Here is an 11,531-nt window from a genome sequence, read left to right as displayed (position 1 = left end):
TCGTAGGGCTGGCCCGAAGGATTAGAGTTATTTTACGTGGCTAAGAACCAGTTGGTTTGGTTACCTGGCAACGGGACCTACAGCTTATTGTGGAATCCGAACCACATTACAGCGAGAAATAAAAGGAAGATGTGTAGTACAGCGTGTTCGCAGGGATGTTGACATGATGTTTATGATGCTTATTCGGCACATCATAAAATGAAACAAGTACAAAATGCGCCGAAGTTTCTTCGGCGCAGTCGGGTTTTCTGTACGGCTAATAATCAAGGCCACCGAAAATAGATCTATCCTTCGGTGGTCTCGGTATAATGCTGTATGAGCCGAGGCCCATGAAACTTTAACCACGGCCCGGTGGTGGCATATCCTACATCGTTGCCAGAAGCACGATTATGGCTAGATTTAACCGTAGATAAAATGAAAACTAATGAGGATAGAGGGCTGCAATTTGGTATGTCTGATGACTGGAGAGTGGATGATCAACGTACCAATTTGCAGCCCTCTAGCCTCAGCGGTTTATAAGATCTGAGGGCGGACAGAAAAAAAGTGCGGACGGACAGACAAGCCATCCCAATAGTTTTATTTTACAGAAAACTAAAAAATCGAATAATGGAGCACCTATATGGACAACTTGCGTGCAAGAGACAATTATTGTAAATCGTACGTAGGCTTTATTGTTTAGGTGTCCCAACTGGCCCGCCCGCCAGGTGTTCGCTAGTAATTTGTTCGATTTGAAGCAGCGATCACTTGGTCCGAGATTCAGTGGAGCGATGAGAAGAATTATGCACGAAAAATATTTAATTGTGTTTTTTTTTATATATAACTGAGAATATATTTTGGTCAAGATTTCTTTCATCTTTGTGTTTTGAATAGAACTGGTGATTTTCCCGCACCAAAGTGATTTATTTGTATGCTTTTTTTAAGTATGGATGTGAAGATAGAGTTTTGGCAAAAATTTTTATGTACGTAAATATCTCTAGCGATTTCCTTATTAAAACTTGCGTCCCAATCTTGGTTTTATGCTTCGATACGTTATTGTTAAGAGCTTTACCTGTTACCCAGTGCTTGGGCGCTCTCGGTATATCAGAAATTCTCTTTGTAAGAGAACGCGTAGAAATTTATATTCGTTTTTGAGAGGCAACTGAATAATGTCATGAAAACGAAAAGATTGAAAAGAGCTAAACCTCAGGTTTTATTCGTCGACTTTGCTATAATTATTTAACAATGAAAATAAGCTTTCTCGTGTATCCAATGTATATATATATATATATATATATATATATATATATATATATATATATATATATGTATGTATGTATATATGAAACATATGCATGATATACATTACAATCACCAAGGGAAGCAGAGGCAGTGATCGAATTCCAAATCTTGATTGCAGAGTGAAACAAACAGTCAATGAATATAAAAAAAATTAGGCATTAAAGGTTTCCATAGAGTAGATAAAGGTATGTCAAAGAGATAATGTGGGCTTCAGCGGTTGTGTTAAAAGGATTCACTGGGAATTCAACCAGAGCTGAAATTATTATTATTACTTACTTCGCTTTGTGTGTGAATTCATTCAAGTTTGAGCAAATGTTAACAGGGATACATTATCGACTGAATATCTTGGAGCAGTTTAGAGCTATTACAGATTCTAACATTATATATATATATATATATATATATATATATATATATATATATATATATATATATATATATATATATATATATATATATATATATATATATATATATATATATATATATATATTAGCTACAAACCCAAGAGTACAAGTATCTTATTTGCGTATAAAAATACATTTATAGAAGCTACCCTGTCTCTCTCATAAACCATTTATAAAACCTACAGTATGTGACTCACAGACTTAAAAAACAAGTTAACAACAGATTCTAACAAAGAGAAGGCTTCAATCAAGGCCTCATCGAGGCTTCTTAGTCTCCTCTAAGAGGCTAGGCCAGCCGAACCAAGCGTCCACGTTCCTGACTCCCAGAAATTCGTAACCTTTCTCCGTCAGGTACTTCTTCAGGTACTCGACGCCCTCTGGGATGTGGTCGATCTCGATGCACATCAGACGAAACGTCACTTTGTCCCAGGGAATCGTCTGGAGGATCTGGAGAGGGCGAAAGATAAATTGGTCTATCAATTTTCCTCATGACAAGTTCACTAGTTCAGGGGAAGATGCAATGCATTGCTACCCTGAGACAATTCGCATTGTATTTGAATAATTTCTTTATTTTTTTATCTGTTTATCTGTCTATTTATTAATTTATCTTTCTTGTTTCCTTATGAAAAAATTATCTCTTCCTTTTAATGTCCTGTTACCTTGTGTAACTTTCTTTGTAATAAACACCATATTGTTTGGAAGCTTAGATTTTCGAGTCAGTGGCCCATTTGGTGGGCTTGTTCCATATGCATAGGGGTTTATCTCTAGTTGTTAAATTCATAATTTGAATTAATTTAAAATTGAGAATACCTAATGTAAAATTAACACAAATTATGCAACAATAATATTAGTAATAATAATAATAATTTCAATAAAGTGTCAATCGCAAATGGTTACTAATCATTTTATGGTTTACTCTCCATGTCATGGTGTTTATCTGCTAAATAATAATAATAATAATAATAATATAATAATAATAATAATAATAATAATAATAATAATAATTTTCTTTCAAAAAATGTCATGGGGTTTATCCTTGCAAAAATATCAATAATAATAATAATAATAATAATAACTTTCAAAAAATGTTCCTTGCAAAAATATCAACAATCATCCAGACTTTATCCTCCAAGTCATGGACTACAAATTGAGCTCAAGGGACCCACAAACCTTCATTTCAAAGGCCTCAACATCGAGTGACAAAAAATCCACCACCTTGATCTCCAGGGCCAGAAGGATCGAGTAGAAAGGTATGCCTTTGATCTTGACGCCTGTCTCTCCTATGTGACTGAGCTCGTTGTATTTTTCGTCTAAGCTGCGTGAAGGGAGAAGCGAGGACGTCAATTTGTGTACAGCATAGTCAGCCATGTTTTAAATATCTCGAGTCGTTTGTCTTGTCGTACGAGTAAGGGAACGAGATGTTATTATATAGCAAGATCAAGTTGTTGTTGGAAACACACAAAGATAAATAAACAGGCATCTTCAAGATAATATTTTTGTTTATGTATATTGAAGAATTCAGCAAATGTATATAAAGAATACATACATATATATGTATGTATGTATGTATATATATATATATATATATATATATATATATATATATATATATATATATATATATATATATATATATATATATATATATGATTATTATCACTTTTGTACGTGATTCATTTATCAACATTACCACAGGTGAAAAATAACGAAATTATAAACACACTTTATTTCCTTCGTCAATGGCTTGAAATAAAGTCGAAACCGGTCAGACCTAACCCTTTTGTTTATTATTTTTCACCTGTGGTAATGTGTGATATATATATATATATATATATATATATATATATATATATATATATATATATATATATATATATATATATATATATATATAAAACAGGCCTTTGGAATAGGGCAAGATATTTATGCTTATATACAATAGATTATTCATGTTCCTCCCGAAAATTAATGAAAGCACTGAATTTTTCATTTTTTCAAAGTTGCCTGAGAGAGAATTATTTTGTTTTATTGAATGAATAAAGACTCGGAGTTCTTGATTGCTTGGAGAGCAACTTTTATCAGTCTTCTTAAGAGCGGCACTCAAGTTCCCAAGCCCACATATTACCGTGTGAACATCAGAAGAAGAAGAAGAAGAAGAAGAAGAAGAAGAAGAAGAAGAAGGAAAACATTTCAGCCTAATGATTCACACTAAACTATTTTAAGTAGCTTTAGGAATTGTCGAAAGTTCCCAAGTCCAAATTACTGTGTAAACATAAGAAGAAGAAGAAGAAGAAGAAGAAGAAGAAGAAGAAGAAGAAGAAGAAGAAGAAGAAGAAGAAGAAGAAGAAGAAGAAGAAGAAGAAGGAAGACATTCCAGCGTAGTGATTCACACGAAAAACTGATTTCAGTTGCCTTAGGAGTGGTAGAAAGTTCCCAAGTCAAAATTACAGTGTAAACATCAAACGAAGAAGAAGAAGAAGAAGAAGAAGAAGAAGAAGAAGAAGAAGAAGAAGAAGAAGAAGGAGGAGGAGGAGGAGGAGGAGGAGGAGGAGGAGGAGGAAAACATTCCAGTCCAGCTACTCACACGAAACTGATTTCAGTAGCGTGAGGCGTGGTCGAAAGAGCGACGTTCATGGAAAAGGCATTCCTGTGCTTTTGACGCAGCTGTTTGTACGCTTCCGGATGCGGCTCGATCAAAAGGCCCCTCCAGCCCAGTTCTCTCTCGAAGTAGAGAGTGTTGCTCAGGTATTCTCCGTCCAGGGCTCCTGCCTCTATGAAAAAGCCGCCCCTCTGTTTCAAAACATAGGAAATGCATTTTTTTTGTATGTTCAGTCATTGTTTGATCTGCGGACCTGTGGACTGGTTATATCATATGAGTGTTTTTTTTTATTTATTTATTTATTTATTTTCTTTACAAAATTTATGGTTTTATTTATACATGGCTGTTTAGTTTACTTAGCATAAACATATGAATGATTTTTACAGTAGTTCTGAGGCTTTTTACGTGTGGTTATTTATTCTTACAGGTGTTAATGTTTTAGATTTTGTCTTGAAATGGACTGTGTTTCTATTGCAATGTTGCATTATGAAACAAAATAATAATAAACAATGTATATACACAATCGACAATGTGTCTTTCCACTTGAAAGAAACTAGAATACAAACATCTATTTTATCGCTGCTTATCTCTAGTTTAGTTGTCAAATCTAGGTTGAACAATTATACGAATGGTAAGAATATTTTTAGAGAGTAAACGTTTTGTAGGTGTAGAGAATCAGATAGAATTTATGATTTATAAAATCCTTTTGGTTGCATAGAACCAGATAAAATTCATGATATGGAAATTACATCTACAAGCTAATTTATCTTGCAACAAAAAAGCGAGATGAATATTAATACTTTTACCTATATATATATATATATATATATATATATATATATATATATATATATATATATATATATATATATATATATATATATATATACTGTGTCAATCTCTAAAACATGAGATATACATATCAAGAAAGACGTAAAATAGAAAAATATTGTTTTCCCTCCACCCACCATTCCACGGAGGATTTCCTCAGCTGCATATTCCGACTGACCATACTGGGAGAAGTGTATTTTGCTCGGGTCGCTGAGGGCGTAGGAACTGAGAGAAGGAGGGTCCAGTAGTTCTTGTCGAATGTAATTGACGAGTTGTGGATCGTCCGCTGAGACGCCCTGTAACGTGGGGAAGGTTGAGTGAAAGATCGTCTACTGCGAAGGATTTTGTCGGAATGTCAGTAACGAGAGTTACTTGAAAGACTTGTGGTCTGAAGTGTTACTGAATTGTACTAAGAGCCAGTTGATTTGTTTGTAAAGAATCTACAATGGACACAACTATAAGCACCCTGTTATCAGTGTCATTACTATATAAAAATCTATCTCTCTTCGTGGCCCAGGTCATCGCAGTAACCTCGTTCTGATACCGCGGACCCGAGGTCGAATCTCGGCCGGGCATCAGGATATCTTCATTTCTCTCTTCACTGGCATGTACGCTTAGCAGGGACAAGCGTTTCCAAAATGTGAAGAAATAGAGAAGTCAAGACGGCTTAGTGGTTAAAAAAAATGACGTACGTGTCTGGTTAAAAGTGACCAGCAGATTCTAGTTGTGTCGGCACATATGTTACCACAGCTGATGAAATGTCACGTTCATGTCCCCAGTGCACCGAAGTATTTCAAATATAAAATGTTCTAGAAACCCTCCATTTTGACTTATACATTATTCATAAGGAACTGAAGATAAACATTTCTAAATAGTCACTAAATATAATTGCGTTTTAAGAAACTGAAAATAAGTATTTTCAAATAGATGCCAAACGTAAAAGCGTTTTTATGGTCTGATGCATAAAATTAGACTAACCTGGTTCGAAGCACTTCGATTATGGGAACTTAAAAAGAAATATAATTCTTTCATTGCATCAGAGAGCAGGTAACGAATTATTTAGTGAAAATAATTGGTACCTTGCCCTTCATAAACTTTTTTTTTTATTCGGCTGTCTAACGATAAACGAGTCTACAAGAATATCACTTATGAGCTTTCAATATCTATAAATCTATTTGCATTCGTATATTACAATAATTGCGTCACGCCACCCCACGATTTTATGATCAGTCTAAAAGGACATAAATGCATAAATACTCAATACAGTTTCTCCAAAGAACATAAATTCAGTAAAATAAACGAGATGTTTTTAATTCTAAATTCAGTCCACCCTACGGTTTTATGATCAATATAAAAATATACATAAATGCCTAAATACTCAATACAGTTTCTCCGAAGATTATAAATCATTGGTTCTTAACCTCTCCATTGCCACGCCCCCTCTTAAGAGTTGGTCCTTCCCTCCACGCCCCCCTTCCATCAATGAGTGAAATTCCCTCCCAGATTGAAAGGAAAATAATAAAAAAAAAGAGAAAAAAAGGAGCGTTTTTATTCTTTTGGGAAAGAATTAGTGAGACACTTGACACTGCTTCTTAGCGACTCTCGTTAAGGGAGTAACGGATACAATTAGAGAATTTTTAATTTTTCCCTGGAAATTGCTGACACCCCCTGGAAATTGCTGACGCCCCCCAGGTTGAGAACCACTGTTATAGATAAAATAAAATTAACAAGATACTTTTTATTCTTGAGTGATTTACCTTGTAATCGTACTGGCGGACGACGCATAATTCTTTGGTCTCGTTTTTCCCGGACTGTTGGTTCAGGACAATGACTGGGTCTGAAGGTGTTTTCCCACCGAGAGCCACCGGATTTGAAGGCAGACCTGATTTGGAAGACCGGAGGAGTTACAGTTATAATGATACGTCTGATTCATTCTTTTTTTACAGCTGAATTTTTTTTTACATTGCTTTCATGTATTTGTATCTAAATCTAGAGGTGAGTTTTTCTGCTTCCCCAAGATATAGAAAATCCTCTTTCTTCAATTTGATTCTCTTCCACATTCCCCTGTTTACAGAAACGGTTTTTTGAAATACACAAAACTGTCCGCAAGAAATTTGACAAACGAGATCACCATTTTAGCCTCTCAAGGGATTTATTTTAAAAAACAGTATTTAGGAAAAACAATAATGGATTACGGCTTGACTGCAAAAAAGAGAAAAATTATAGAGCCACCTGACCTTTATAGAGCAAAAGATTTGACACATGACTGTAATGGGCTCTATTTAAATGGAAAGTTTGCTTTTAAACAAAATTGAAAATAATTTTTGATCGTACTGACCAGGATTTTCGTACGGAAATTTATTTTTAAACGGAATTAATAAAAAAAAAAATCTTTGATCATGGAAAGGAGTTTCGCACGAAAACTCATTTTTAAACGAAATTAATAAAAAAAAAATCTTTGATCAGACTAACCTGGAGTTTCATAAGCTGGGGAACACCGAAGAAGTAGGTAAATCCCAAATGCCAAAACCAGGACATACAGAAATTTCCTTTTCAACATTTTGCTGTTGGGGTACAGAGATTTCATTTCTGAAAAAAAGAAATTGTGATTTTTAAATTACTTTATAATTTGCTTATGAAATATTTTTCTCTTGAAATTCATTATATTTTAGGTAATAATTTTTGATATGATAATTATTCTTTATTAAGGTTTTCAATTTTATTGTGGGTACCGTTCTACAAATAAGCAAGTAATTATTTTTTCCACGAATTTGTATCTTACGGATGAAACATTTTCCCTTAAATTCATTATTATTTTAGGTTATTATTGTTAATATGATTATTATATTTTTATGGAGGTTCTCGATTTTTATTAATTGTATTATACTTTATTGCTCCTTCTTTCGATTTTTTTTTTTGCATCAGATGTTAATCAGAATAAGGATATTTAGTTGGCTCCGGAATAAAAAAAAAAAATGTGCAGCGCATAATTAAGGCCACCGAAAATAGATCTATCTTTAGGTGGTCTCGGTATAATGCTGTATGAAACTCTCAGCCGACCGTGGTGGACTGAGTTGTCGTTGCCAGAAGCACGATTATGGCTAACTTTAATCTTAAATAAAATACAAACTACTGAGGCTAGAGGGCTGCAATTTGGTATGTTTGATGAATGGAGGGTGGATGATCAACACACCAATTTGGAGCCCTCTAGCCTCAGTAGTTTTTAAGCTCTGAGGGCGGACAGAAAAAGTGCAGATGGACAGACAAATCCGGCACAACAGTTTTCTGTTACAGAAAACTAAAAATGCAGACGTACTGGGAATCAGTTTCGCTTACCTGAGCTCAGTCGCTACCTGAGAAAGTTCATTCTGCGCTGGGCGGAGTATCAGTTACTCGCTACATATGTTTCGCTAATAGTTCTCACTTAGTTTCGAAAATAACAATAATGATAATTAGGTTTCACTGAATGATATAGCACATGACAGGTAACCATTTTGTTAAAAATTTAACTTTCTATTCTTCTAAATGATTACCTTACTCCCTCGTTGAGTTCCGCTTAAAAGTTTTCAAATGATAGCTTGAGAGTTACGCCAGAAATAGATTAAAATATTTATCAAATAGATCAATATAGTTTTGTTCTATAAAACTGCGTGAAGAGAAGGCGATATGTTTGAGGACTGTATAGATGCGGCTATATCACTGTAATTAGTCACTGTCTTTATCACGTATAGAATTATAGAATCGGTTCTATGTCTGTTAACACTGCTCGTCAGGAATAATATGCTTATATTCTATAAAACCGTTTAAAATTTTACATAGTTTAAGGCTGTTTCACTGTAATTAGTCACTATCTTTATCGGGTATAGAGTTATAGAAATTACTTTTTTATGTCTATAAACGCTTCACCAAGAATTCTTAATCACCAGAGCTTCGATTTTTTTTTAGAAAGCATAGGGTACTCCAATTCTCAATAGTTCTAAATAATGACACTACTATAATTCCCGCTGTTTTGGATCATACTGGCCTTATGCCATCACAAGAGCAATTTAGACAACAAATAACTTCTATATTCATAAATACTGCTCGTCATGAATTCGTTATCACGTTTTTAATTCCCGAGTTTTGAAAAAGAAAATTTTTTTAGAAGGTATAAGACACTCCAATTCTCGATAGTTCCAACTAAAGGCACTATGGTGGTTACTGTTTAATTCCTGCTGCCTGGGATCAAGGTAGCCTTATGCCAGCAGCGCGAGAGCTATATAGACGTCAAATTATTTCTATATCTGTACACAGTGCTCGTCAGGAATTTGTAATCACATTTTGTGTTCCCGAATTCTTAAAAGGCTTTTCAGACGGCGTAATGTGCTCCAATTCCCAAACAGTTCTAAATAACGCCACTACTATAATTCCCGTTTAATTCCTGCTGCTTGGGATCAATCTGGCCTTATGCCGGCACGAGAGTATATAGATATCAAATCACTTCTACATCTATAAACACTGTCAATCAGGAATTCGTAAGCGTGTCTTTAATTCACGAGCTTCAAAAAAAGTTTTTCAGAAGTAAGACGCTCCATTTCTTAAAATTACCAACTCAAGACACAATGATGGTTCCTATTTAATCATTCGAAATCACTTTTTTTAAGCCAGAATTTTGAAAAGGCTTTCCAAGCCGGCATAATGAGCTCCAGTTCTCAAACGGTTGTAAATAACGCCACTGCGATCATTCCCGTTCAGTCCCTGCTGCCTGGGATCAAGCTAGCCTTATGCCAGCACGGCTTCTCGATCGTTCAGCAGGTCACCTGGTGGTATAGGGAGGTAGAATGACAAGCGTTGCTTGTCATACCTGGCGGTGGGAAGATTGGCGGTACAGGTGAGACACCTTTGGATGGTCAAACAGTTCGTCGCCTTGGTTTTAACGTATATATTGATTTCCACCCGCCCCCACCCCCCGTGTGTGTGTGTGTGTGTGTGTGTGCGTGTGTTATCTCGGCGTATCCATAGTATCAAGGTGAAGGTTAGGTTGGTGCTTTAGTTTTGTTGACTTGAGTGTATGCATATATATATATATATATATATATATATATATATATATATATATATATATATATATATATATATATATATATATATATATATATATATATATATATATATATATATATATATATATATATATATATATATATATATATATATATATATATGCAACTTACCTACCCGTGATTTCAAAGCAGTTGGTACACAGTCTGATTAACAACTGAATGAAAAATATGAACCTTTGACACCAGAGGGCCACAAAGTTACATTTAGACAAGTGGTCGGAATCATTTATCTTTTTTTTTTTTTTTTTATCCAGGTTTCCAATTTCTGTGTTAATAGTTTTTGCTCTTTCTCTCACGCTCTTTCCCTCTCTCTATGTAGAGAGAGAGAGAGAGAGAGAGAGAGAGAGAGAGAGAGAGAGAGAGAGAGAGAGAGAGAGAGGAAAAATGGTGGTCTAGTAATTAATAGCAGGTGTCTCTACACCCGTCTCGATTTTCTAAATATCAGGTGTGAACGCCTTATTGCCTGTCAGACTTTATGCAGATTCTGTGAAGCATTTCTGCTCTCTCTCTCTCTCTCTATCTCTCTCTCTCTCTCTCTCTCTCTCTCTCTCTCTGTTGTATCTTTTACACACATACACACACACACACATACACACGCGTATAGATATGAGCAAGACTTCTCGCATTTATTCTACGGAATTCTTAAGCAAAGTCACTCCCTTTCTGGTGATTCATTTGTCTCGTGTCTATATGTTATGTTGATATTTTATATATCTATTTTAATTATAGTGATATATATATATATATATATATATATATATATATATTATATATATATATATATATATATATATATATATATATATATATTATATATATATATATATATATATATATATATATATATATATATATATATACACATATATACGTATATAAGGACAGAGAGACAACGAGAATAAAACGCAACGAGATAAGACAAATGAAAATACACAAGTAATTTATTTCTATGACTGAAACCCCAACTTTCTCCCCAACAGTTCAATCTAAGCATAAATGCTCCACCTCGCGTGAACGGCATTCTCAATCCAACTAATGGTACTGTATGGACCCAGAAACACGACCCAGAATATTGAAGCAGGTTTCGAAAGGATCGAGACAGAAGGGGGAAGGCTCGAGACAGCCTGACAGGCAACGTAGTGGGAGACAGACACAGGGAGACAGACTGATAAGACTGACAGGCGTTGTAGTTTAAGCGAGTAACTGTGGTTACGTTTCGCCTCAGCTGGAAAGTGAGAGACCAGTGTTAGATAGGAAATACTTCTATAAGATTTAGAAGCAACACTTTTGTGTATAACATAGATTTATAAGTCT

General features: G+C 34.6%; 1 protein-coding gene across 1 annotated transcript; it reads right to left on the bottom strand.

Moving 5' to 3' along the window:
- Positions 1-1,165: 1,165 nt before the first annotated feature.
- Positions 1,166-9,990, bottom strand: LOC136826102 (protein Star-like). Its single transcript, XM_067083074.1, has 7 exons — positions 9,915-9,990; positions 7,588-7,704; positions 6,873-6,997; positions 5,253-5,411; positions 4,270-4,475; positions 2,856-3,000; positions 1,166-2,132 (listed from the first exon to the last, which is right to left on the bottom strand). The coding sequence occupies exons 2-7, from the start codon at positions 7,700-7,702 to the stop codon at positions 1,941-1,943; spliced, it is 942 nt and encodes a 313-aa protein (XP_066939175.1). The 5' UTR covers positions 7,703-7,704; positions 9,915-9,990; the 3' UTR covers positions 1,166-1,940.
- Positions 9,991-11,531: the final 1,541 nt, after the last annotated feature.

Source organism: Macrobrachium rosenbergii, chromosome 40, assembly GCF_040412425.1.
Source record: "Macrobrachium rosenbergii isolate ZJJX-2024 chromosome 40, ASM4041242v1, whole genome shotgun sequence".
NCBI lineage: Eukaryota > Metazoa > Arthropoda > Malacostraca > Decapoda > Palaemonidae > Macrobrachium > Macrobrachium rosenbergii.
Note: the sequence above shows the minus strand (reverse complement) of the source record. Positions and strands in the feature narration are given on the sequence as shown.

What these genes read in the sequence shown, in the direction of transcription:
- LOC136826102 (XM_067083074.1), bottom strand. Translation starts at nt 7,702, where the DNA reads ATGAAATCTCTGTACCCCAACAGCAAAATGTTGAAAAGGAAATTTCTG. An exon ending in CCCAGCTTATGAAACTCCAG is followed by an intron (nt 6,998 to 7,587) that starts GTTAGTCTGATC and finishes CTTCCAAATCAG; the next exon opens with GTCTGCCTTCAAATCCGGTG. An exon ending in AGGAAATCCTCCGTGGAATG is followed by an intron (nt 4,476 to 5,252) that starts GTGGGTGGAGGG and finishes GTTTTGAAACAG; the next exon opens with AGGGGCGGCTTTTTCATAGA.